Below are 25986 nucleotides of genomic sequence, written 5' to 3'. Positions count from 1 at the left end.
ATTTCCAATTAAACTAAATACAAATTCAACTTTTCATCAATTGTAAGTTCAGAAAGTTATATTAACATCATTACAATGAGCCATAAATCAGGTTTTAAGTAATTGTCACTAATTAATAGATGTTGCCAATTGAATCGTTTAAGCTATTAAATTTCAAACACTTCAAGCAATACTGCCATATTTTCACATGATTTAAAGTGCACTGGCATTTGCGCTTGAACGCCCATAAGCCTATCGATACGCAACGATACTAGAACTTAAAATGAAATGTATCGATATATCGATATAAGATCAACAATACCAACACATACATAGACATTTGTGCGTGCCTGTGTTATTGTGGCTCAGAGATTCTTCTCTGCAACTTGTCTTTGTTTTCAACAAAATTAAACACACAAAAAAACTGAATAAAAAATGATGGTGTCACAAAGCTGATAAATCGCACACAAATTGGCAGCGTCGAAACAGACGGGAGATTCGTAAGAAAACCTCAAACGAGCAAAAACACAGTGAGCGAAACAAGTCATCATCGCTCAACGCTCTCTGTCGACTCACACGCATAGGTGTATGTGTGCGTGTATGTATATGTGTGCATAATGACCACCCAGCGAACGCATCGAAATGCCACCAGCGCCGCGGTGGGGAGTGGAGCCGGCGATTCCGAGTACGAGACGCTCATGCAGCGGCTGCACATTGGCGGCAGTTATCAGCGCTCACCCGGCGCCTTTGAGAATTTTATGCACGATGCTCCGCAGCAACCGCAGCAACAGCAGCAGCACCACCAACAGCAGCAGCAGCGACTGCCCAACAGCGAAGATTACAAGCTATATGAGCGCGGCAATATAATAGCTGCCTCGAAGTACGCCACTGCAATACCCAAGCCCGGCGTGGAGCCCATCATGTTGGGCAATGGCAGCAACAGTCAGTCACCGCTTATATATGCGCCCACAGCTCAGGTGCTGGGGCAGCGCATTGTGCCGCAGAAGCATTCGCCGGTCTACGAGAATCTCGAATTTTATGGTCAATTCGATACGAACCAGCGACGTGCACAGCCGCAGAGTCCGGCGAGTCGGCAGAGCGTCATGCTGAATGATTATCTACTGATGCAGCCGATTGGGGGCGGACGTTTTGCACATACGCCCGTGCCGGAAGCGCCTCAAAAGCATAACCATCAACCCATCGAGGAGCTGTCAGCCGTGGCCCCCATCTATGAGAATATTATACCCCATTCCGGGCAGCGTGCACAGCCGCAAGCATCGCCGGCCACGGCCACCATGTATCAGCACACGGAGATGGCCACGCCCACGCCCACAGCAAACCAAATGGAGCTGAATGCGATGATGTTACCCTCGCCGCTGCATCAGCGCAGCAGCAGCAACAACAGCTCATCCAATGCCGCCGCGGCCGCTTTGGGCTCGCCCACGCAGCGCTATCGAAATCTATCGCTGCCCAGCCATTTGAGCCCGCTGGCCTCGCCAGCGCCAACGCCACTGGCCAAGCTGCAGCTGCAACAGCACACGCCCATCAAGCAGCAACAGCAGCAGCAGCAGCAGCAGGTGGGCATCAATGTGTCCGTCAATCCCAACTACATTGAGGACATCAACAGCTCCGACTACGTCTGCATGACAGCCAATCTGCATCGCAGCAGCACCGCCAACAGCGCCGTCAAGAGCCGCAGCCCCAGCCACAACAACGGGCGACTGACTGCGGTCAGCCCGCAGCCCCCGTTGCCGCCGCCGCCGTTGCCGCTGACAACGGCCGCGACACAAACGACAACGGCAACGACGTCCGCTGCCGCGCAGATGCAACCCTTGCAGCTGCGCGCCACGCCCATTGCAACAACAGCGCCACTCGCAGTGGCCACATCGCCAACGCCCTCGCAGAGCAGCACAGGTAAGTGCCGAAGTTGTGAAAACCTTCTGTACCTCTGTGTGCAAACGATGCAGCTATGACTAATCCATGTGCACATCGGACATGCGATTTGCCCCAGCTGTGTGCATACAGAAAATGTGACTAACTCTTATCAGCTGCGCGTATGGACAACTGGAAGAGAGGAGAGGAGCGCAGAGAGTGCCAGCTGCTTTGCCTGCCTCTATCTCACTCTCTCTCTCGCGAGCATATTCATATTTCTGTTTTCATAAACGTTTTACTGGCTTATCACTTTTCTAGTAGGTTTTCGTAGGGAGCAAATGTTTTACTAACTGCAAGAGAAGTCGAAGTTACTTTCTGTCTCTTTTCATGACTTTTTTTTATAAATATTTTGCGGAGTTTTTCATTTCTTAAATTTCTTCTTTAGAGCAGCTCGCACCAACAGAGAAGAGCCTAAGCTCCATCTCTCTAGCAGCTGCATAGCATTTAGCACTTAATAAACGTTTTACTGGCTCAGCGAGTTGATATAGGATAAAGGGAGCTATTCAATGTGCCTTGCATTATCTCTCAAGACAGAGAAAGAGGGAGAGAGAGAGAGAGACAGCGCGCATGCCATTTCAACTTTCATAAACGTTTTACTGGCTCAGCAAGCTTCTAAAGAATAAAGGATAAAGAGAGCTATTGAAAGTGTTAGACTGACAATTCAAACAGAAGAGTCTGCATTAGATTCTTTCAAGCCAGTTAGAGGGTGAGAGAGAGAGAGAAAGCACATGCCATTTCAGCTTTCATAAACGTTTTACTGGCTCAAACATTCTTAGGTAGCCTAATTAACCAAGAGAGACCAGCGGCAGTTTGTTTCCCCTGCCTAGGCTATACTATAATATTATGTCTGTACAACATGCTAATCCTAATCCTTATCTTATACTCCTTTTAACAATGCTTGCACAGCCGCCTTGCGGCCCAAACGAGGTATGCCTTTCGTCTAACCCAATTGCTAAGCTTTGCTGCTGTTGCACATATTGAATGTTTCCTGTATTTCGCCCATCGAACAGGTCTGACAAAGAACTTGCTGCCGTATAGCGTGACTCCGCCGCGTCCGGCTGGTCCGACGGAGGCGCAGCGCAAGATCGAGGAACTGACGCGCCAGCTGGAGGAGGAGATCGAGCAGAGCGAGGAGCATGGCGAGTATTTTGGTGCGTAGCCCAGAGACCTGAAGCCAAGTTCGACTTGCATGAATTGAGTCTCCATTCATCTCGTTACAGGCATTTGTCACACCTGCGGCGAGAAGGTGAAGGGCGCCGGCCAGGCCTGCCAAGCCATGGGCAATCTCTATCACACGAACTGCTTCATCTGCTGCTCCTGTGGCCGGGCGCTGCGCGGCAAGGCTTTCTACAATGTGCACGGTCGTGTCTACTGCGAGGAGGACTACATGGTAGCTGCTACCTTTTAGAGATCTCTCACTCGCTCCTAATCCTACTCCTCTCTCTCTTTCTCTTTCTTTTTTTCGCCCCTGCAGTATTCGGGCTTTCAGCAGACGGCTGAGAAGTGCGCCATTTGTGGCCACCTGATCATGGAAATGGTGCGTACTCCGTCTCCGTCTCTCTATCCATCTTGCTCTGATTTGTTTTTGGCTTTCAGATACTGCAAGCCATGGGCAAGTCATATCATCCAGGCTGCTTTCGCTGCTGCATCTGCAATGAGTGCTTGGACGGCGTGCCCTTCACAGTGGATGTGGACCATAAGATTTACTGCGTCAATGACTACCATCGCATGTTTGCGCCCAAGTGCGCCAGCTGCGGCAAAGGTGCGCTCCTATACAGATATATATATATAATATAGGCCAACAATCTTAGCTAATTGTATACTTTGCTGCAGGCATCACACCCGTTGAGGGCACCGATGAGACCGTGCGCGTGGTGTCCATGGACAAGGACTTCCATGTCGACTGCTACATATGCGAGGAGTGCGGCATGCAGCTGACCGATGAGCCGGATAAGCGTTGCTATCCGTTGGAAGGGCGCTTGCTCTGCCGCGGCTGCCACCTGCAGCGGCTCGCGTTGCAATCGTCGCCGCACACGCGCCACCAGGAGCCCGTCTGTGCATCCTATCAGTATATGGGCTGAGCCGAAGACCCATTCGACTGACGATAGCCACTAAACGCACAAAATAACTATAATATATATATATATATATATATAGTATATATACAGACATACATCATACATATATATATATATATATATATATATACAGTAAATATACAACGCATATTTCCATTTTTGCAATAACCGATATCTTCTCAATAAAACAGAACTAAATTTCATAAATACAAACGAACAAATCAGTTAACTACAATAGTTTTCCCGCCCCTTCGGTTATTCCCCATTTCTCCTTCGTTGCTTCAATGCATCAGAATCTCAAGCTGGACGAGGCGATTGTTGGTGTCCGAGGGCATGCGATAGGGCAGTGTGGCAGCCATATTGGTCAGTGCCTTGGCACGTTGGCGCAAATACCTGAGTCGCTCCTCCTTGGGGTCGCCAACTTGGTCGTCGATTGGGCCGGCGCTGCTGCTGTTGTGGCTGTTGCCACTCACATTGGCACCGGCCTTCATCTCCAGGTACTGACCATAGATTAGATCCATGGCGGCCAGCAGCACATCGGGCAGCACCTTCATAATATCGGATCCAACCAGCTTTAGATTGCTAACGCATTCGTCCACCTCGGCACAGCTGTTGGGTGTTATGTGATTCTTGGTGAGAACCTCAATAGCCAGACGGGATTCTCCCGCGTGGTAATAGTCGAAGAACTTCAATAGCTCTGATAGCATCTTATATGTGCGCATCACATGCTCATCAACGTCCGTTTTGCGTCGGCTCAGTGACTGATTCATGCGCTCCGATACCACCACCAGCTGCTCTCGAATGCTGCCCTTTTGTGAAGACTGATGCACCACCTGGGTGAGCAGCGAGCAGAGCAAGCGCAAGGCCTTGTCTATCTGTCCGCCAATAAAGTAGAGACGTATAGCCGCCTCGAACTTGGTGCGATGCGCCAACTCGTCGCCCACCATCCCGGCCAGGCTGTACTTGTCGTGCTCCATGTTGGAGAACTGGGAAAAGACGCCGCTGCAATGGAGACGGAACATGAAACACATTGTGCTGGTTACGACGAAAGGCAACAGCTGCATACCCAATGTAACGCCATGGATCACAGGGATCGGGCGAGCCGAATACCAAGAGCAACATTTTATCATCACAATTCTCGACGAGCATATCGCAGAAGCAGGACATCATCAGATTGCGCCCGTCGGCGGCCTTTAAGTTCCGCAATAGGTAATAGTATTGGACAGCCTCGACGGTGTCCGTTTGCTCGAAGCCCTTCGTGTACATGATGATGAGGCGCGCCAAGTTGAGACGACGCATGGGCGGCGGATCGGATTTTTCGGCGGAGAGCAGCGGCTTCTGCACGTCGTTGGGTGTGGCCAGCATATACTGCTCGTTAAGGGCAATGGCCATGTGAACGGCATGCGGACGATTTACATCGGTGCGCGCCAGAAACTCAATGGCTGCCTCGAACTGTCCAGTGAGGACGAGCACCTGGAAGTAGAGCGGCGCCTTCTCGCGCGCATTGAAATAATTCTCGCCATACTTTTCCAATATGAGCGACTGCAGGCCGCCGTAACTAAGACGCTCGACGTTATAGTCGAGGCGTTCCTCAGTGCTGAGAACGCTTAGCTGCATCCAAAGGAAGTCGTCAATGGTGCGCACCACCTCCTGGTGTGGCTCATTCGGATCGCAGGCCAAGACAATGGCATAGACCTGCAAATCACCGACAATAAAATTATAAATAGTAACCCCAGCTATATCTAAATAGCGCTCTGCATACCGCCTTTTTGAATGGATCCGTGCAGACGCGCAGCTTGTTGCTGTATTCGAGCTTGAGTTGCCCCTCCAGCTTGGCATTGGGACGCTCCTGTTCGCCGAGCTGGTGGAGCTGCTGCTGCAGCTGGGCTTGTTGCTGCTTCTGTTTGATCTGATGCTTATGCTGCAGCAACTTCACCAGATCGGGACAAACGCCGCCTTCCTTGAGAAACTCTACAGCAGCGCCCAGATCGCCGCTGCGCAGGCTATAGTAGACGAGCGGCCAAAGCGGACGGTTGTCGGAGACGTCGAGCAAACCGACCATGGATTGCGGCGATTGAAAGGTGATGGTCACATAGGAGCAGACCGTATTGTAGATGTTGGGTATGCCGCCGCGCAGGCCAACCAGACGATTCTTCTGAATGACTGTGTTCATATACTGCTTGTAGCACTGTTCCAGATAGATGAGCGCTTGTTGCACGAATGGCGAGCCGCTCTGGCGCACCTTAAGGGGCTCGGCGTTGCGATTGGGCGGCGTCACATAGGCCATGTAGTTCAATACGCTCCACATCTCTTGAATATGGGTATCGAGGGAATTCGATGGATCCTTGACCATTTGGGTGAATTGACTAAGCAAATTGGCGCGTTGGCTGCCCTGGTTGTGCACGTGGTTGTATAATGTGATCTGCTGGGCATACATAGACTCCACGCGATTGAGGCGAGAGCGCGGCAGGGCGGACTGCGGCAGAACAGTGGACACCATATGGCGGTGCACCTCGGGAAAGTCATCCTGATTGGGCCCAACCAATGCGTTGAGCAGTCGCTCCTTCTCCTCGCCCCACTCGACAAATATGCAGCGCATTTTGTTTCGCTCAACCGATTTAAATATCTGTTACAATATTAAAAACGAATATATGCATATCACATGATTGATCTGGGTATCAATAACAATCACTTACATTTTTATTGGTCTCCTCAATCACGGCGATTATTGCATTCTCTCGCTCGTTCTTCAGGTAGCCCTCCACATCGGTGTCTCCAATCGGATTGAGGGGCTCGAAGGATTGGCGGGCGCTGAGGGATTCTAGTTTTTGTGTAAGCTTTGGCAGATCGACGCCCCTGGAGCCAAGCAGAATGTGACTGGAAGGGACAATTCAGTAAATGTTAATTTTCTTTCTCATATTATACCACATTATCAGTTAACTCACGCCTGCAAATCATTTGTACCGGCTTGTGTGACGCGCGCATGCAACTCCTGTGTGGCTTGTAGTACTTGCGAGAGCGTACGATCGACGCGCGGCATTTCTGTGTCCATTTGGGTCTCATTTGAGAGGCGCTGTGCTTGTTGCAGGAGCTCGTTTAAATTCATTGCCTTAAATAATTCAAAATTTACGAACGAAATGTGAAAAGAAAAATAAGCTGGCTTCCGCACACTAGGTAAATATTTTTTAATGCGATAGCTCGATAGCCGGCATGGCGGAACAAACGAATTTCAGAAAGACACAAGCATGCCAACTATCGATAACTATGCTCAACTCTGCTCTCAGCTGCTTATCGATATATTGCAGCGATGTCAACGTCCCAGCGTATAATATGAACAATCCAACACTATTTCATACTGTAACTATAGCAAACAGGCAGCACACCGCAATCGCTTGCAACGGGAAGCAAACGTAATTTTTTTATAATACACACATTCACAATCTACACACATATATACTGGCGTACTGGCGTTAAGTACAGTGAATTTTGAATTTGTGTTTTGTGTTCGTGTGTGCATATATTGGCAAATATAAATTAGAACAACAATAAAGAGCATAAGAAAAACACGTACGCACGTCACGCGGACGACGACGATAACGCACGAAAACAAAAAAAAAAACATATATAGAAAAGAAGACACCGCAGCAAGAGCGTAAATTTCAAAGTTGTTAACAAGAAAGCTAAAGCTTTACAAAAACAAGAAAAACCATGTCAGCCGCCGAAGTGGAGACACAGCCGCAGCAGGAGACGACGAACGGCACCGTTAAATATGATGTGCCCGAGATCGAATTGATCATTAAGGTGGGTTATTTAGTCAAGCACATGCAATTGCAGACATATACAAACGTACATATATATATATATATATATATATATATATATATATATATATATATATATATATATATATATATATATATATATATATATATATATATATGTGTGTGTGTGTGTGTGTGTGTGTATGTGTCTGCATATATATATATATTTCGTAGATTTCTATATGCGCGCTTTGCAAATTTTCAGTGCATCAATAAAGTGAAAATGTTGTGTTGCAAATAAAAGAATAAGCGCAGACACCTTGTGCTTCTTCTCTGCTTCAGTGTCACTTTAAATACATATGATATGTATAAGAATGTATTCATTATGCTCGTTTTTGGTCTTTTATTTATTCATCATCATTGTACGCTGCCGCCCCCTTTTGTATTGTCTGTATGTCTGTCTGTCTTTCAGTCTGTTTGTTCTTCTTGTTTTTGTTATTAAGCTAAGCATCGCAAAAACTGGTTTCAACTCTCTCTCTCGCTCCTTCGCTCTTTAACTTCTCGGCAAGCTAAGCACAACACACACACACTCATCTATATCTATATAGAAGCACATGTGTGCGAACTTCAATTTGCATTCGTAGTAACAGCTTTGCTAAATATTCTTGCAGTTTCTTTGCGTTTTAATTAATAAGTTCTTATCTGACATAAAATTTAATCGCATTTCGTTACTTCGATTGCCTGACATCTCGCACGTTCTTATTGCCATTGTCTATCTGTGTGAGTGAGTCAGTGTGTATGTGTGTGTGTGGCTTTGAAATTTCTTGGCGCCTACGTCATGCAAAACGAAGACGAAATCAACACTTCAACTCGAACATTTTGTTTGCCAAAGTAATTGTCTTTGCACACAGTCATTGTTGATTTTATTAGTTAGGCAGCCATTATTTAGGGCCTCATGCGAGCTGGAGCACTCCTCAAACGCCCACGTTATACTGTGTTTGCCGCACCTTCAAAAAATAATGTAAAGAAGTATGACTAATGCAACTCCAACTGCATGGAGTATGCCAATTTACCCCTCCCTCTTCCCCTTGCTTCCTGTTGGATTGAGAGAGAAAGTGAAAGATGGCTGCCTGAGCGCACCTGTTGAACTCAATGCACTCTCTCAATGAAGCAGAAGCGTCTTTGACATAACACACACACACACTCAACCGCATGTTCGTGCCATTTGCAATCAAAGGAAAAACAACTATAAACGTAAATGTACAAATACAGCGTTTAAACAAAAAGTGAAAGTTCAATTTGGTTTGCGCCCAAATACATTGCGCCTCTTGTTGTTGTTTTGTTGCATAGACGAAGAAAGCAGCAGCATTCACTCTTCCCAACTGGCTTTGTGCGCTGCTTGTCGCGTGCAGCAAACAAAACATATGTGTGTTCGCTGTTCCGAGATCCAACAAACCAACAAAACACAACCATTGAACGCTAAACAGGTTTTTCTCGTGTGCAGTTTTCCGCCTCCTTGGCCAAAGCCAAAGCCAAAGGCCCAGCCACAGTCGTCGCCCACACAAACACAGTACACACACATACCATCATGTACAGGCATCATCTATAACATCAACGGCAACAATTGCGCTCATTGTTGCTTGCTTTGATGCAGACTTACCCAAAATTCAATGCCTTTGTTTGGCATCGACAACTTATCGATATGTGGAAATCCTATTCAGACTTAAGGTGTGAGCTTTTTGCTTCGGTATTTAATTGTTATACCACACATACCATGGGCATATGCAGATATGTATGTTATTGACTTGACGTGAGCATGAGCCACATCCATCTCATTCCCTTAAAATGCATTATGCATTATTTGTGCGCTCACTATCCAACTCACGCGTTCATCTCCAAAGCGCTGCTGCATGACATATAAACAAAGCACGCAAGAGAGGCTTGTCTGTTGTGGCTGTTGTTGTTGTTTCTGACTTTGTAGGTGGCGTGTGTGCAGATGCATTTCATTGACAATTCCGAAAACTCGCGCGATGCTTGCGTTTATTGTTGCTTGTCTTTGTGTTGTGTTCCTTCTTACATATATTTCGCAATGGAAAACTAATTTATTTTAGAAATTACTTAACATCCGCGTACTTTATCTGCAATGTTTACTAAAATAGCAATTAAGTCACAAAGTTCGCAAAATGAAATTGACAAGCGTCTCAGCACGCCATAAATAAAAAAAAAAAATAATAATAACAATAAGACATGAACATGAAGACGAAGACGGGCAGAACAAGCACAACAATAACAATAACATAGAAAGAAAAAACCCATTAGCCATTTACCAATTTAGGCCAAGATACGAGCCAGCGAGCATTCTTGAAGCTCACGTTCCTTTCTTCACTCATAGTTGATTATAATTTGTATTATTTTATTTTTTTTCGGGTATTACTTCATCAACTCGAAGCCGTTGCTCGTGCAGTTTCTATTGGGCACAATGCTTCCGCTGCTGCCCTGATAAGATATGTGTGTTGAAATATGCGACATTCTGGATGGGCAGAAGCAACAAGAAAGCTCGCAAGCCCAAGGTTGACATATCTCTTATGTTCTCTCTCTCTCTCGCCTGTATTTAGGGAGATTGCCTCCGACAATAAAATATTGCTCGCTGCAGCTGTCAGCACGAACCGGTTCCAAAAATAACGCACTCTCTCAAACACAGCACGCACAGACTGCACAAATACAAGCATACATATTCAAGCATGCATTAGTATTTATGAGAGCTTTCCATATTTATTTATGATTGTTGTCGTTGGCGTCGTTGTTGTTGCCCGTGCTAACACTTTGTATCTTATCTCACTTTTATTTCTGATGAATTACGTTGGCCCTTTTACAATAACAAACTTAACGAATCAAGAATCGAAGATTCATAGATGTTTTCTAGCTATAATGTTGAGGCAGAAAGAAAGAGATGATAAACCACACACACATACCCACACGCAATAGGTTTGTCTCGCTTTGTGAATGATGCCATTTAGATTTTTGAGACGGCTGACGCTGAACGCTTCTTCTTTTTCATTAACCGCATTTTTTTTATTTGCAAGCTAAATGAAATGTGTTTAAAAAGTAACGTTTTTATTGCTGATCAGCGATTGTTGCTTTTTGGGCAGGCGTTTAGTATTTTCTTTTTCGGTTATGAGACATTGCTACGCGCTGCTTGTTGTGTGCCACTTGACATTTGCCGACGATCGCTTTTGGCATATTTTACGTTCGTCATTTCTATTTTTGATCGGCAATTGCAATTTTTACAATCTTTTTGAGCTGCATGCAATCGAATGAAGAAGAGTGAGCGGAGGCAGCGGCAAGCTCATCAACTTGACCTTTGCTGTAACCCCCATGCGCTTGTTTTACAATTTATTTTGCAATTCACATGGCAAAGTAATTACTTTTCTACCGCAGTCACACGAGTGTGTACACACATACATATGTATGGCTGGAAGTGCAAGTGAGAAAGTAATCAGGTCATTTGGGAATTTTATGTGTGACAAATGTGTGTACACACTTACATACATACATATGTACATAGCCATACAGACATGCACATGCAAGCTCGTATCAGTAAATATCAGCAAACAGTTAATAACATTGCTGGGCGTTCACCGGCTGCTAATGCGACAGGGCACATATACAATATTTCTGCCGCAATATAAAATAAACCGTTAAAGCGCCAAGCGTTAAATGCTTTGAGTGACGACGCACCCGTGACGACGCTCCCCTGCTCCCCACTCCACAACGGCTCACGCATCAGTGCTTAATAGGAGGGCGGCGTGGGCGTGTTTTCTTTAGCTATGCATACACACAAGTACATTTATATATATGCGTTTTCCATGTGCATACACTTATACATGTGTATGTGTGAATAGCTATAAATATAGATATTTATATGTATGATCAATTTTATCATGTTTGTGTGTATGTGAAGCTATTAAGTTTTTAACATTTCAACGCATATTAATTAGTTCTTTTTAAAAATTTTAACACAATTGGAAAAGTAATTGATGCGTTAATGGTAAAACAGCTGATTACGAGCGTTTAGCTGCTGTCAGGCAATCGCAGCCAGTTCGTTTATTCAGTTACATTTGGCCGAGTGGCGACTATTACAAGATTTCTATTTTAGGCAGCAGCTGCCCGGCAACCTTGTAAGCAATGTACGCTGTAAATGGAGTTGTATTGCACTGCATACACACATACATAAACAAACTCACATGTACAACATACAGCTAGACGAGTTTATCTATCACAAATACACATGCATGTACGTACACACATATGTACATATGTATGCGCACATATAAATTACCGGCTGTCGATAAATCAACAAGTCAAGCTGAGAGCAAAAATGATGACATCATCCCACAATTTCTGCTCTAATGCCACGCAGGCGTGGCGTCCGGATGCCAACTGATGGCGGCCAGGAACTTGGCGCACTTCCTGGCAGCAAAAGAATATCTAAGCCTGAACACAGACATTCACATGTATGTGTGTGTGCGTATATCATGCGTATATCATCACGTAAAATAATATTGTGAATGATGATGTCACATGATTGAATCAACAGTGTAAACACCATTTGACGAACCTTTGACGAGATAATAATAATAAATATATAAAAATTAAAAAAAAATATATGCAAAGATATGAATTCTTTTTGTTTATTTGTTTGCACATCGTGCCAATTTATTTGTGTTTACTTTATCGAGCGAGCACTGTACGTTGACTTATTTCATTAAAATGAATTTGATTTATTTGTTTGCTAAACGCCTGGCACGCGATCGCCACTTATTATAGATAATTTATACTTGCATATGTTTGTATGTTTGCAACACGATACTTGACCCAATTAAAATATATATAATATGTATATATATATAATATGTATATATATAATATATTAATTACCGTTAAACAGGCCTCGACCATTGATGGACGCCGCAAGGGCGCCTGCCTATTCTGTCAGGAGTACTTTATGGATCTGTATCTGCTGGCCGAGCTGAAGACAATTAGCTTGAAGGTGACCACAGTGGACATGCAGAAGCCGCCACCAGACTTCCGCACCAACTTTGAGGCGACGCATCCGCCCATTCTGATTGACAACGGCTTGGCCATATTGGAGAACGAGAAGATCGAACGGCACATCATGAAGCATATACCCGGTGGCTACAATCTGTTCGTGCAGGACAAGGAGGTGGCCACGCTGATCGAGAACCTGTACGTGAAGTTGAAGCTGATGCTCGTCAAGAAGGATGAGGCCAAGAACAATGCGCTGCTCACCCATCTCAGGAAGATCAATGATCATTTGGCCAATCGCAATACTCGCTTCCTAACGGGCGATACCATGTGCTGCTTTGACTGCGAGCTGATGCCGCGCCTGCAGCACATTCGCGTTGCTGGCAAATACTTTGTTGACTTTGAGATACCGGTAAATGACTAACTGCCTCCTTTCCATCACTCTGGCTAACTCTCTCTCTCTTTCGCTTTCGTGCAGACGCACTTGACGGCGCTGTGGCGCTACATGTACCACATGTATCAGCTGGACGCCTTCACACAGTCGTGCCCAGCTGATCAGGACATTATCAATCACTATAAGCTGCAACAGGTGAGTGTGTGCGCTAACTGCGACTAGGCACTGTAACTAAAGTACCTCCCTCTCTGTTCCTCCATTACAGAGTCTCAAAATGAAGAAGCACGAGGAGCTGGAGACGCCAACGTTTACCACATCCATTCCAATTGATATTTCGGAGTAAAGTTTTATAAAGCCATGCACAGTTATTATTATTTTAAACTTTTTTTTTGACAACTTTACAACTACGTCTACTATATATCAGCTACTTTATATAAAGAACAACATCTGAATGACAACTATACGAAAAAGAAAAGATAAAATATGTATATATATATATATATATATATATATATATATATATATATATATATATATATATATGTGTACATATACTTATGTAATATATATATGCATATATTTATGTATACTATATAACTATATATTGTATGAACGCAAGTTTTATAAGCAGCCACCGTTGCCTTTCTTAAAATTGTAATTTAAATTTGACTTTGTATTTAAACAAGCATTGTTTTTAACTTAATGGCCCGCCTGTGTGTACGTTTTGTTTAATTAATTAATTAATTAATTTACCATATATATATATATATGTATATGTATTTGATATACATTGGCATTACACATACATGTGTATGTATTTAATACAGCTGTGAAAGCTATTCAAAACCTTATCAACGTACTTTGTCTCCTCCCAAAAACCCGCCACCTCGCCTCCATTACAATTTCTTTTTATTTTATTTTTATTTTTATTTTTGTTTTTGTTTCAGCAAGGAGCTTCTCTGTAGGCAATAAATAGTATTGTTGTAACTATTTTTTTTTAATTTGCTTCTTTATTTTTGGCTTCCTGGCGCAAGTTGCCATTTTGTTTGCTTTTAATTTTTATTTAATACCATAACAAGAAAAAAAAAACAAAAAAAATAAGAATATGAGAAGAGGAAATTAAGAGTATTTTTGTATTAAGTGAAAAATTATAAATAAAACAAAAACAATTTGAAATACACAAGTAAGCTCTTTTATTGTGGAAGGGAAAACATAATTCAATAGTAGTGTACAGCAAAATCGAAATGTTTTTTGAACTTAACGTATTTTGCACTCGATTCAGTGGTTGCGGTAAGATGAAATGCATTGAGGCCCTGGTACAAGTGATGCTATATGACGCTATCGATAACGATAACTACAACATGTTCAATTGCTCATTGCTATAATACTACACAATTTTAAATATATTTAGCTTTTAATTTATAAATATTAAAAGTAAAAAAGTACGTTTTAATTAAAAAATGTTACGCATTTCTTACGAAATGTATTTAAATTTGTATTTTCTTTAACATAAATATACAAATAATAAATGAATCAGTTTATGCAGGTGAACAAGATCGTTTATTGTCTCTTTTCGAAGTAGCTATCAAATTAATTTGTATTGTTTTAATTTCAAGAAAAAAAAAAAACAAATAAATACTCTATTATGATATCGTTGTAAGCAAATAAACAATTTTTGTTCAATTTTATTAAAAATATATCGCATGCAACATGCGCAAAACATTGATTCGTGGAACTAGTCTGGTTCAATGTTTGTACCCTCCTTATTGTGATATAACAACAGTTGATGGAATGAAATGATTAAGAAACAGTTCCAAATGCCTCGTGCACGTTAGTGATAGACAAGCGGGCACACTTACACGATGGTTTTTTTAGGTGCAACTCTGCTTCGTAACATTCACAAGTCGTCGGCACTTCGCTTTGCTGGGTCCGCCATTTTACCTAAAAAATCTATAACCCCAGCTCGAATTGGCAGTAACGGAGGTCAGTTGCAATTTGGAATTCAGTTTGTTCGCGAATATTCGAAGGAGTCGAAAATGAGTACTTTACCGCGAGTATTCTTCGATATGACCGCCGATGGCGAGCCCGTCGGTAGGATAGTTATGGAGGTGAGTTGACAAATTTTGCCGGTTTTTCATTTTTTCGCCTTTATTTTCAATTTAAACATGCAAAGTTAACTTTTGCAGTAATTTGACGTATGTGCACGCATATGTGTATACATATCTAGTATACACGTGTGTACATGCATGTACAACAATGTGTATGTGTACATACAATTATTTTAAAAGTTTACAGTATGTTTGCATGAGAAAAAACACGTGATTAACTTTATATTTTTTTTCTCATATTGTGTCCTTTCGTACTCACATATTGAAACTAATTATATTAGATACACAAGTGCATATTTGTCTATGTATATGTATGTGTGCATGACTTAAGTGGCAATTACCGTTTTGCCACCTTTGGGCTGTGTATACACGACTACATATACATTTAAATAAAAAAGTGCATGTATTCATGCATGCATATATGTATACATGTGTACGTACACAGACGCACAGAATGGGTGTGTATGTGTTGAGATAGCACAATTAAAGTTCGCCGCTTATATTTTTAGTTGCCGAGTTAAATATATGCCAAGTAATGCAGCTCATATCACCAAATTTTTTCCTTAGTAAATACAATAAAAAAGGTCACAAAAATGCCGGCATTTTTACATGTGTGTATGTACACACAAATCAATATAGGCAAACATAACCTCAATTTCTAAACGTAGAAAGGCAGCTTGTATGTCATGCGATACCTATGTGTGTGTGTGTAAAGAATACAGTAAACCCGTTTGACTTTGAAGAACAAAGTTTATAGAAATGATTTGATTTTGATGATGTAATTGGCTTACGTCAATTTAAATTTATAAATATATAATTAAACATTTAGACAATAGATAATTTCAGTGACACCCCAGGCGCCTTCTATAGTTGCATTTGATTTGCCATATGTGTGTGTGTGTGTGTGCATGCATGTAGTTTTGGTAATTTTCCGGTCATTGTACACATTTTATTTATATATATGTGCATTCATTTGATTTATAAAATTTTTTTTTTTCGTTTTCTCTCACATTCTAGCTGCGCTCTGATGTCGTGCCCAAGACGGCGGAGAATTTCCGTGCTCTGTGCACTGGCGAGAAGGGCTTTGGCTACAAGGGCTCCAGTTTCCATCGCGTCATTCCAAACTTCATGTGCCAGGGTGGTGATTTCACCAATCACAACGGCACCGGAGGCAAGTCCATCTATGGCAACAAGTTCCCCGATGAGAACTTCCGCCTGAAGCACACCGGCTCCGGCATCCTGTCGATGGCGAACGCTGGCGCCAACACCAACGGCTCGCAGTTCTTCATTTGCACCGTGAAGACCGCTTGGCTGGATAACAAGCATGTTGTCTTTGGCGAAGTCGTGGAGGGCCTGGACGTTGTCAAGAAGATCGAGTCGTACGGTTCGCAGTCCGGCAAGACCACAAAGAAGATTGTGGTTGCCGACTGTGGTTCACTTTAAGATGGAAATTCTGTTAAGACGAAAATCCGTTCGCATTTTCTCCAATTTTTTTTACCAATTACTGTAATAATATGAAATACAATACATATTTTCAATAGACATTTTATGTTATCAATCAATATATATATATATATATATATATATAAATATATAATATACATAATGGGCAACTTTTCAGGTAAACATTGTCAATGCAAGATAGAATCGCACAATAGTGTACCTTAAGAGTCTGATTGTAATACCTGCACGACTCAGCAGTAAAACAGCAAAACGATTCTAAACAGAGAAATGAACCCGATTGGCGTGACTATCAAAAGATTTAAATTGAATGATAAACTCGAGCAGTTATATTTGTGTTTAATCCTAAGTGTAACGCTATAAAAATTCTAATATCTAAATATTGTAAACACTTTCGAAGGATTTCGTGTCAAGGATATGAATACATGTCCAGTTGTTGTATTTTTCATGCATTTACGCTACCCCTATATACACATATATATATATATATATATATACTTTTGTGATTTGACACGATTTGAAGAACTTGCATTAGAAGTGCCCTCATTAAGACCTTAACATATAGTCTAACAACAAGTTAAACCACAGCTAACATATGGATAACAAATGTTTTTTGAAACTCAATTTTACCAAACATCAAATTTATAATTTCGTCTTAATAAATGAAATTAGAAACAAATAAAACCCGAATTAACAAACTTTTACTAAAGGTGTGACAATTGTATATAATTTGGAATTTCATTGCCTTTTAACATCATGTACAATAAATTTACAAACTTTGTTAGCGATGGGTTCGTGCTAACACTAAACCACAATTTGAAATTTTTTGCCAATTTCGAAATCCATTTACATATATTTGCATTTCTGTTGTTGGAGCTAAGGTCGTGTTTGTTTTGCCAACATGACACGAGGCACGAATTGGTTCGTGTTTTATAATTGTAAAATTGTATAAATTCATTATATATATATATAACTTTTAACATAACATATTCTCTAGTTGATCTGTAGCTTTAGCTCACGACGCGCCCAACTGCCAGATGGAACTTTATTGAAAGAATATTTCAGCACTACTCAAAGTAGCATAAAGTAGATTGTATTCCTGCTCGAAGGCATTCACATGCCTCTCGGTGATGGCGACAGTCTGAAGTAGTTTTTCGTCGGTGGCCGTTGGGTGTGTCGAACTGCTCTGATTCTTGGTTTGGGTGGCCAGAATATCCTTGAGCTTCAGACGCTCGGCACTTAATTGATGTGTGGTCGTCAGATGCCAGCCGAGCTCATGAAAATCGCCCAGCTGGTTCAGCATGTTGAGAATGTAGACGAGGCCGATGGCAAAGCCATCCTCGAACAGCGAGCATTTCGATTGATCCTTTTTGTACATTTTCAGTTTCTCCTTGACCCTATAGTCGATGTAGTTCATAATCAAAGCGGGTGTGATTAGAAAAAATGTGCGCAGATGATGATTGTGTGGATTGCACAGGAATGGCTGGAATCCCTGCATCAATAACTGCAAGTTCAACAACAGTTAGGAACAGTCCCAAGGAAAATACAAATCATTCTACCTTAAAGTAGTTGGTGCAGTCGGAATAGCACTCCTTGAGATGCTCCACACTTTTCTCGTATTCCCTGATTGAGGCGAGCGTTGTTGGGTCCAAGTCTTTGTCCTCGCCGCGCATAAAGTTGCTGTTGAATCTGGACATAAAGGAGCGACTTCTAAAGTTCGCATTTTTACTGCCCGATTGCAGCAGACGCACATAGCCCACAGCATTGCCTGTAGCCGGACAAGCCAGTAGAATTAGTTTTGAATGACTTCCGAGAGAGTCTGTTAAACACTCACCGACTTGTGTTATAACCTTCCTAAATAGATCCATGTACGTCTCGCCATTGTTGGACACACCCAGTTTTCGTATTTTCTTAATGAAGCTCTCGGCCCTCTCATAGGGATACGACTGATAGGGCTTGCTGTGCTTGTGCTCAGCGTGATAGCGATATTCCTTAAGCAGTCGCGACTTTATATGCTCGTCGTGCAAGAATGTGGAGAACGTATAGAACTTCTGGCGCAAGAACTGATAAATGAAATTCACAGTCGTATTTATAATGCCCGTGCCATGGGTCTGCACGGAGTTGGCGACGTGACGTGTTCCAATTATATCTAAATGCTTGTTTCGACTCTGCATCTCCACAAACAGTTGCAGATTCATGTTGTAGGCGAATGTGGAGGCAAAAGTGTGAATATTGCGCATTATCTGAAGTACGTCAATGCCCTAAAGAAAGTGGAGCAAAGTGTTTTAAATAAATATATGTATGGATAAAGAATGTGGATTATGGATAATAATAATATGCGCTCTGTATAGATTTTTTATAGTATTCAACAATATAAAAAGGTGAAGAGCACATAAAAACATGTCTTAAATAATTCGGATAAAAAGTTTTTACTGTTTGAAGTTTCAAATGTTCGAGTCCTCGCTTCTAACTTTATATTTGTTCATCTAAACTGGTTTATAACGTTTCGGATAAGTTTTGGATAGCTTTCCAGCTCTTATCCGAAGTGTTGCTTAACTTTAATTACCTGGTCAATTATCTGATTGGGCAAATAGTCATCGACTGGCCGCAGTTGTAGTAGTTTATTGGCGAGATGACGCATCTTTTCATATGACTTCCAATCGTGTGGCGCGATTGTTGTCAAATTATAGAACGTGGCCGTAAAGTAGTTCTCAAGATTATCTAACAGTAGAACAAACTTATTAACTCTCTCTAAGCATATACAAGCTGTGGTAGTTGGAAACCTTTCAGTATGCTATAGGCCCCATTCACTTCCGTCGCAGGCACTTCGATGCAGCTCCTGTAGTCGAATGTTGTTTGCGTGAACGGATGCTCCTGACTGAGAAATAGATGTGCCAATGCCTCGACACGCAATAGATATTCCAGATGATTGCACAGAAAGTCCCGCTCACAGTCTAGTAATTTCTGCGTGGTCGGGCAGCTTGTATGCCTGTATAAGGCCAGGTTTTTGTCCAACTTGCTGCTGGCTGCAAACAAATTCTAACGTTTGTAAATGTGCATTAATAGAGGCGTTCAAATAGCTGGCGAGGATCCCTACACCTACCTGCAGTGAATAGGGATTATGCTGCTGCTGCACATACTCCTTGAGTCCGGCATCGGAGGTCAAGGTCAGCGAATCGTAGTTGCTGATCAATTGCGTTGAATCGAACTGGCCCAACATATTTTGTTGCAAGCGACAGAGATTGTTGGTGCGCAAGAAAATGGATTTGAGCAGCTTTTGCTTGTCGGCTGGCAGTGTGCGATCCTTGCCAAGATATTCGCTCAGCGCCAGATTCACAATGGTCAGCCGCCGTTTGTTGGGATAGCCTTTGATGGATTTCTCTGACAGTTTTAGCGTCGACAAAATGCTCATCTTCTTTTGCATTAGCTTCAGATCGACAATACTCTTCTTGGTCAGCATTAGTAGATGATGAATCTTTTGCTTTTGCCATTGCCAGAGGCTGCTCATAAAGCGTATGCATAGGATTTGATTGTCAGCAAATGTTTTCTGCAGTATTTGCAGATATTGTGTCAGTTTGCAAATCGTAAACAGAGTGGCTTTGCTTATGTGCAGTCCCAGTGTCAAGTGCCGCTTGATCAGGCAATCGATGAGGCCATTCACCTGGTTCGCATAGCCCTGGCCTTGTATAATCAGTTTCGAGAAGCTCTTCAACTGGCCAAAGGTGCCGCCAGCAAACACCCTTTGCATACTAATCGACCACAATGCCAGCTGTGTGCCCAGTTGGCGGCAGCTTTTCAGATCGCTAAGATTTATTTTCTCCACTGCTGCATGATATTGTTTAAGGCTGTCCTGTTGCTTTTCCTGGGCCTTGACCAACGTCTTCGCGTGCTTGCTAAAGAAGGCGTGGGGCGACCAGTAAACGTTTCGCTCTAAAGGAACACGCTGGTAACGCATCAGTGTATCCAGAGCGTTCTTCATCAGCTTCCCATCGAGCAGAATGCCCAGCTGATGCAGTACGCAGATAAATGCAGCGAGTCGTAGCAGATGCTTGGGCTCCTCATAGTGTTTATAGTCGTGCGCCTGATTCGTCTCGATGCAGCTCATCAGTTTGCGCATATACGCATTGGAATGTTGCGTTATATAATTAACATTTGCATCTTTCAGGTTCAACTGTCGCTTGGTCTCCAGCAAGCTTTGCAGAAATATCTATGGAATAAGGTGTTTGTGACATGGTTTGACATAAACTATTTTGTTTATGATGTTTGATTACCCGAAAGATGTTGCCAGTAATCACATTTTCTATATCATTAAGCGATGTCTCCAGGCCTTTTAGCTCGAAGGCGCTGCAGCTGTCAAATGTTTCGCTATTCTTAGCCAACGTTTGAAGCCACTTCTTGTAGAAGCTCCATTTGTTTGACAGATTTGACTGTTCGGTGAGCTCGTTAAATATCAAGATGTGCTGCAATAGTTCGGCCATTGCATCGAAGACATTCTGTGCAAATATATATATGGTTAAAAACAGTGAATTGCCGTTAATTCGTAGATACTCACAAAGAGATGCGCCTCGTGTATATCGATAGCAATGGATGCATAGCTAGTGATTTGTGACCAAATATTCTGGAGCAGAACAATCGCTCGCTTGAGCATAAAATAGACTTGGCAAAAGAAATCAACTGCTGAACTCATTTTGCACAGTATATGCTCTAGGCCCATGTTTGGACTTATGCCTAGTGAAATTTGCAAATTCTCCACCTGAATGCTCGTACTCAAGAATTTCAATTGTAATTGTTGTGCGCATTTGGTTAAGTCGCTGCACTGATTGCACAAATTGGACAAAGTTGTGAGTGGTTTGTTGGCCAGCAGCTCCGGCTCAGTTAGTCTCAGATTAAGGCTTCCATATATGCTATCACTCTCTATATAGTTTATTTCTATGACCGGCACGACAGATGTCAATAATTGCTCTTCTGTGCCATTGTTGAGCAATTGTTTTCGTAACAATTGCATTTTGTTGTCATGTTGTTCCATAAAAATGCCATAATCCTTGAGGATGTCTTCGGCAAATATGGCTGCATAAGGAAGTGGATAAATCATTATATAAAATATGGTTATTAAGTAAATACATACATAAGGAACTCTGTTTCATTTTGCTGTTTGTAAATGTTTGTGTTTTGACTTTTCTTTGTTATTAATCGAACCGATGACATCTTTTAAATGGGCGAGTTTCAACTATGTCATCGATACATTGCGACTGATTTTTAATTTCAAATACCGATTAAAAAATACTGCACATAAATTAAAGCGATTTGATTTTTTCATATTTTGTCTGTTTTTTTTTCTTTCTATAGAGAGAGTTGTAGTCAGACTTAGTTGAAGCTTACAATGAAATTTGAAAAAAACTTAAAGCTTAATTTTCTAACAGTACAACTTATTAAAAATATAAAATTTGCGACATCTTATTTTGTCACTTTTCTTATTGTGATGCACCTTAAATCACAATCAGGTAAATAATAACTTCATATAAGCACGTAAGGATAACCGTTTCATTGATTATTTTGTGGAACTTATTCATTATGATATATCGAGGTATCGTTATGATCTGCTGAAGCATCGATATATTTGTGTTTAAGAATACATGCATACACCGCTTAATAGCGGTAACAGCTGATTTTTGTTTTGCGACTACGTAGCCAGAACCGCAAATCGCACTCGTTGCTTCCGCTGGCTATGTGGACTTGACAATGCTCATAATCTAATTAGGGACGCATGGATTGCACGCAAAGCATTTATTGAAATATGCAAAAAGTTTGTAAAAGCGTGTACATCATCGGCACTCTGTGTATCCTACTCAGCTTCGCCACACAGCTAGTCGGGCAAAAGCATTATTCGCGTACACGCAAATTGGAGTTGCGGTAGGAATAAGTTTATATATGAAAACGTTCAGTGCTATATGTATATGTATTTGCAATGTAGGGAGGATGTTCGGCGCATGTTTCAGCATGCATACGATGGCTATCTTAAATATGCCGGCAACTATGATGAGCTGCGCCCACTCACCTGCGATGGCCACGATACTTGGGGCAGCTATTCTCTGACGCTGATCGACGCACTGGACACGCTGGCCACCATGGGAAACTTTACGGAGTTTCGTCGCGTCCATACGCTGCTCATCGAAAAGATGAACTTCAACAAGGACATCAATGTGTCGGTGTTCGAGACGAACATTCGCATTGTTGGCGGCCTGCTATCGGCGCATCTTCTGTCGCGTCGCGCTGGTGTCGATGTGGAGCCAGGCTGGCCCTGCACCGGGCCGCTCTTGCGCATGGCCGAGGATGTGGCCCGGCGACTGTTGCCAGCCTTCGATACCAGCACGGGCATGCCCTATGGCACGGTCAACCTACGCTACGGCGTGCCCAATGGAGAGACGTCGGTCACGTGTACGGCAGGTGTGGGCACCTTTTTAATTGAGTTCGGAACCCTGAGCCGGCTAACTGGCAAGAGCATATACGAGGAAGTGGCCCTACAAGCGATATATGCGCTCTGGGAGCGACGGTCGCCGATCGGACTGTTCGGCAATCATATAGACGTGCAGAGTGGCCGTTGGACGGCACTGGACTCGGGCATTGGCGCCGGCGTCGATTCCCTGTTCGAGTATCTGGTCAAGGGTGCCATTTTATTGAATCGCCCTGAATTGCTGGAGCTGTTCGCCGAGGCCCGGACGCCCATTGACAAGTACATGAGAAAGGATGATTGGTACGTGTGGGTGGGCATGAACAAGGGCCAGGTAACGCTGCCCGTCTTCCAATCGCTCGAATCCTTCTGGCCGGGCATACTGAGCATTGTGGGCGACACGGAGCCCGCCATGCGTACAATGACACGCTATATTAGCGTGTGGAAGAAGTATGGCTTTCTGCCAGAGTTCTTTAACATTCCAGCCGGCGAAGCGGCGGCCAATCGCGAGGTCTACCCCCTGCGGCCGGAGCTCATCGAGTCGGCCATGTACTTGTACCGTGCAACCAAAAATCAATATCTGCTCGAACTGGGCGAACACATGTTGGAGACGATTGAATTCAGTGCCAAAACCAAGTGCGGCTATGCGACGGTAAGACCTGCCCTTAGATTAAGACTGAGATTCCCTGGCTAAAGCGCATTCGCTTTCCATTAGATACGGAACGTGGTCACCCACGAGAAGGAGAACCGCATGGAGTCCTTCTTTCTGGCCGAGACCACCAAGTATCTGTATCTGTTGTTCGACGAGGACAACTTTCTGCACAACGATGGCGAGGATCGGCATGGCGAGCTGTTCGACACGGAGCAGAATGTGTGCGTGGTGCAGGCCGGCGCCTATATCTTCAATACCGAAGCACATCCCATGGACATGTCGGCGCTGCACTGCTGCCACGACTCGAAAGATGACATATTCAACATGCTCGATCTGGCGGCATTTACGCCGCGTGGTCTCTCCGAGCGCAGGAGCAAACAGCGCGTGGCTAAGCAGGAGGCATGGAAGCCGCAGTGCCAGGCGTCCCAGCCGGGCCATAGCTTCGAGGCAGCCAGCCAGGCGAGCACAGCCACAAATGCCAATGAACGACCCACCACTACCATGGCCGTGGACATTGAGGTGTTCGATGAGTTTCAGCAGCCGGCGGCGGATGTTCTGGTTAGCAATTTCGAGCGCATACGCGAGGAGCGTGAAGACAATCGAACGGATCAGAGCAGCGCAGTCAGCCGCAATCAGTTGACGGTCAGTGATCTGGACGATTTCTTTGGGCAGCGACGCGAGCATTTCGCCAGTGCCCAAGAGACGCTCAGCTATGTGTTCAACTTCATGAGCAACTACACCATGGACGTGGCCTTCATTCGGGGCCTGCAGCTCTACGATGGCAACATCAGCAGCGTCCTGGGCATAGCCGCTCAGAAGGAGTACGAGAGTCGCATGCGCTCGCTGTGGCAGCTCTTCGAGCTGGAGCAACAATATGCAGTCAATGTGCGGCTCATTCGTCGCCTGGGCCTGCTCAAGATTGAAAACGACAGCGAGCTGTTGCGCAGCTATTTGTCCAACATACTGGACACGCTGGATCACTTCGAGCGGCTGCAGCTGCAGCTCGCCTTCAATGCGAATGCCACGGCCGGCACTGGCGCTGGCGATCGCAACGACAGCGACGTGGAACTGATACGCAGTGCCATACACGCTGCGGCTCTGGACTATGAGCTGGCCATGCTGAATACGACGGCCATGCAGGACTTTATGTATCGCGTCTATTTGATGGGCACCAACGAGGCGCAGCTGCAGCACTTCCAGCCGCTGCTCAGCGCCGACGAGCTGAGCACGTTGCACGCTGCCGAACTGCAGCCGGCCGAGCAGCGGGAGCTCTTCAAGTACACGCGACGCATTGTTGACTTTCGCAAGCGCATGTCCGAGACAGTGGATCGCCTGCAGACGATTATGCAGGATCTGAATAAGGCCAAGACGGAGCCGGCAATAGCAACGACGCCAACGCCAGCGCCAGTGCAGCCAATTGCAGACAAAGCCACGCCCACCGACACAACAGACCTCGCAGAGAAACAGCAGCAACAGCAGCAGCCGCAGCCGCAGCCGCAACAGACGCCCGATGAGGAGGGCTCCGTGTGGTCGCAGCTGGTGCAGAATATTTTACGGAAAACAACCGTGAAACGGATTAAATTCGACGAGGCCGTGCTGCTAGAGAAGACGCGCAAATCTCTCGAGAAGCACGCCCACAAGCAGTTGTCCTACGAGCTCTTCAGCTGTCGACGGCCGGAGTATATCGAAGCGTTCGCCTATCGTGAATTCTATCCGGATGCGATGTGATCTGTTGACTGATCCTGTAGATAGTTAGATATTACGTATAAGTCCATCTATATATATATATATATATATATATATATATATATATATATATATATATATATATATATATATATATATATATATATATATTTATATATATATATATATATATTTATATATATATATGTATGTAACTATAAGTTAAGGTTCAGTTGTTGTGCGGAATTAGTTAATACTATTATATAATTTATTAATACTTACGTGCATGCCTCCATACTCAGCGCAGCGCGTGGCCCTTGGTTTGTTTGTTCGGGCCGTAATTAATTTTGATTGACTGTTGACTTTATTTCCGATTAAATCGGTGTATTTAATGTCTTCGATTAAGCCCAAAGGATTGCACAATGCCCTGCGCCTGTCTCC

General features: G+C 43.5%; 6 protein-coding genes across 6 annotated transcripts; 4 read left to right on the top strand and 2 right to left on the bottom strand.

Moving 5' to 3' along the window:
* The first annotated feature begins 306 nt into the window (after positions 1-306).
* On the top strand, positions 307-4060 carry LOC111596749 (LIM domain-containing protein jub). Its single transcript, XM_023311080.2, has 6 exons — positions 307-1893; positions 2922-3062; positions 3132-3301; positions 3386-3448; positions 3508-3673; positions 3745-4060. The coding sequence occupies exons 1-6, from the start codon at positions 597-599 to the stop codon at positions 3990-3992; spliced, it is 2085 nt and encodes a 694-aa protein (XP_023166848.1). The 5' UTR covers positions 307-596; the 3' UTR covers positions 3993-4060.
* A 92-nt stretch (positions 4061-4152) lies between these two features.
* LOC111596748 (nuclear pore complex protein Nup93-1) lies at positions 4153-7238 on the bottom strand. The gene is made up of 5 exons (XM_023311079.2): positions 6935-7238; positions 6686-6866; positions 5752-6615; positions 5056-5684; positions 4153-4991 (listed from the first exon to the last, which is right to left on the bottom strand). Exons 1-5 carry the CDS (start codon positions 7093-7095, stop codon positions 4271-4273), a joined length of 2556 nt encoding a protein of 851 aa, XP_023166847.1. The 5' UTR covers positions 7096-7238; the 3' UTR covers positions 4153-4270.
* A 96-nt stretch (positions 7239-7334) lies between these two features.
* LOC111596750 (chloride intracellular channel exc-4) lies at positions 7335-13660 on the top strand. Its single transcript, XM_023311082.2, has 4 exons — positions 7335-7790; positions 12699-13208; positions 13275-13385; positions 13456-13660. Exons 1-4 carry the CDS (start codon positions 7698-7700, stop codon positions 13531-13533), a joined length of 792 nt encoding a protein of 263 aa, XP_023166850.1. The 5' UTR covers positions 7335-7697; the 3' UTR covers positions 13534-13660.
* A 1368-nt stretch (positions 13661-15028) lies between these two features.
* Positions 15029-16840, top strand: LOC111596824 (peptidyl-prolyl cis-trans isomerase). The gene is made up of 2 exons (XM_023311195.2): positions 15029-15298; positions 16316-16840. Exons 1-2 carry the CDS (start codon positions 15053-15055, stop codon positions 16739-16741), a joined length of 672 nt encoding a protein of 223 aa, XP_023166963.1. The 5' UTR covers positions 15029-15052; the 3' UTR covers positions 16742-16840.
* Positions 16841-16928: 88 nt separating this feature from the next.
* On the bottom strand, positions 16929-22090 carry LOC111596821 (WASH complex subunit 4). Its single transcript, XM_023311189.2, has 9 exons — positions 21885-22090; positions 21312-21826; positions 21031-21252; positions 19863-20966; positions 19543-19798; positions 19326-19480; positions 18594-19020; positions 18319-18527; positions 16929-18263 (listed from the first exon to the last, which is right to left on the bottom strand). The coding sequence occupies exons 1-9, from the start codon at positions 21901-21903 to the stop codon at positions 17805-17807; spliced, it is 3366 nt and encodes a 1121-aa protein (XP_023166957.2). The 5' UTR covers positions 21904-22090; the 3' UTR covers positions 16929-17804.
* A 326-nt stretch (positions 22091-22416) lies between these two features.
* LOC111596822 (ER degradation-enhancing alpha-mannosidase-like protein 2) lies at positions 22417-25628 on the top strand. The gene is made up of 3 exons (XM_030224042.1): positions 22417-22669; positions 22731-23859; positions 23923-25628. Exons 1-3 carry the CDS (start codon positions 22554-22556, stop codon positions 25585-25587), a joined length of 2910 nt encoding a protein of 969 aa, XP_030079902.1. The 5' UTR covers positions 22417-22553; the 3' UTR covers positions 25588-25628.
* Positions 25629-25986: the final 358 nt, after the last annotated feature.

This window comes from Drosophila hydei, unplaced genomic scaffold (genome assembly GCF_003285905.1).
Source record: "Drosophila hydei strain 15085-1641.00,03,60 unplaced genomic scaffold, DhydRS2 tig00000339-arrow-arrow-pilon, whole genome shotgun sequence".
In the NCBI taxonomy this organism is placed as follows: Eukaryota; Metazoa; Arthropoda; class Insecta; order Diptera; family Drosophilidae; genus Drosophila; species Drosophila hydei.
Note: the sequence above shows the minus strand (reverse complement) of the source record. Positions and strands in the feature narration are given on the sequence as shown.

What these genes read in the sequence shown, in the direction of transcription:
- LOC111596821 (XM_023311189.2), bottom strand. An exon ending in TTACTGGCAACATCTTTCGG is followed by an intron (nt 20,967 to 21,030) that starts GTAATCAAACAT and finishes CTTATTCCATAG; the next exon opens with ATATTTCTGCAAAGCTTGCT. An exon ending in CCAATCAGATAATTGACCAG is followed by an intron (nt 19,021 to 19,325) that starts GTAATTAAAGTT and finishes CACTTTCTTTAG; the next exon opens with GGCATTGACGTACTTCAGAT.
- LOC111596822 (XM_030224042.1), top strand. Translation starts at nt 22,554, where the DNA reads ATGCAAAAAGTTTGTAAAAGCGTGTACATCATCGGCACTCTGTGTATC. An exon ending in ACACGCAAATTGGAGTTGCG is followed by an intron (nt 22,670 to 22,730) that starts GTAGGAATAAGT and finishes TTTGCAATGTAG; the next exon opens with GGAGGATGTTCGGCGCATGT. An exon ending in CCAAGTGCGGCTATGCGACG is followed by an intron (nt 23,860 to 23,922) that starts GTAAGACCTGCC and finishes GCTTTCCATTAG; the next exon opens with ATACGGAACGTGGTCACCCA.
- LOC111596824 (XM_023311195.2), top strand. Translation starts at nt 15,053, where the DNA reads ATGGTTTTTTTAGGTGCAACTCTGCTTCGTAACATTCACAAGTCGTCG. An exon ending in TCGGTAGGATAGTTATGGAG is followed by an intron (nt 15,299 to 16,315) that starts GTGAGTTGACAA and finishes CTCACATTCTAG; the next exon opens with CTGCGCTCTGATGTCGTGCC.
- LOC111596750 (XM_023311082.2), top strand. Translation starts at nt 7,698, where the DNA reads ATGTCAGCCGCCGAAGTGGAGACACAGCCGCAGCAGGAGACGACGAAC. An exon ending in AGATCGAATTGATCATTAAG is followed by an intron (nt 7,791 to 12,698) that starts GTGGGTTATTTA and finishes ACCGTTAAACAG; the next exon opens with GCCTCGACCATTGATGGACG. An exon ending in ATCACTATAAGCTGCAACAG is followed by an intron (nt 13,386 to 13,455) that starts GTGAGTGTGTGC and finishes CCTCCATTACAG; the next exon opens with AGTCTCAAAATGAAGAAGCA.
- LOC111596748 (XM_023311079.2), bottom strand. Translation starts at nt 7,095, where the DNA reads ATGAATTTAAACGAGCTCCTGCAACAAGCACAGCGCCTCTCAAATGAG. An exon ending in GGTACAAATGATTTGCAGGC is followed by an intron (nt 6,867 to 6,934) that starts GTGAGTTAACTG and finishes TGTCCCTTCCAG; the next exon opens with TCACATTCTGCTTGGCTCCA. An exon ending in CGGATCCATTCAAAAAGGCG is followed by an intron (nt 5,685 to 5,751) that starts GTATGCAGAGCG and finishes GGTGATTTGCAG; the next exon opens with GTCTATGCCATTGTCTTGGC.
- LOC111596749 (XM_023311080.2), top strand. Translation starts at nt 597, where the DNA reads ATGACCACCCAGCGAACGCATCGAAATGCCACCAGCGCCGCGGTGGGG. An exon ending in GCCACCTGATCATGGAAATG is followed by an intron (nt 3,449 to 3,507) that starts GTGCGTACTCCG and finishes TTTGGCTTTCAG; the next exon opens with ATACTGCAAGCCATGGGCAA. An exon ending in GTGCGCCAGCTGCGGCAAAG is followed by an intron (nt 3,674 to 3,744) that starts GTGCGCTCCTAT and finishes ACTTTGCTGCAG; the next exon opens with GCATCACACCCGTTGAGGGC.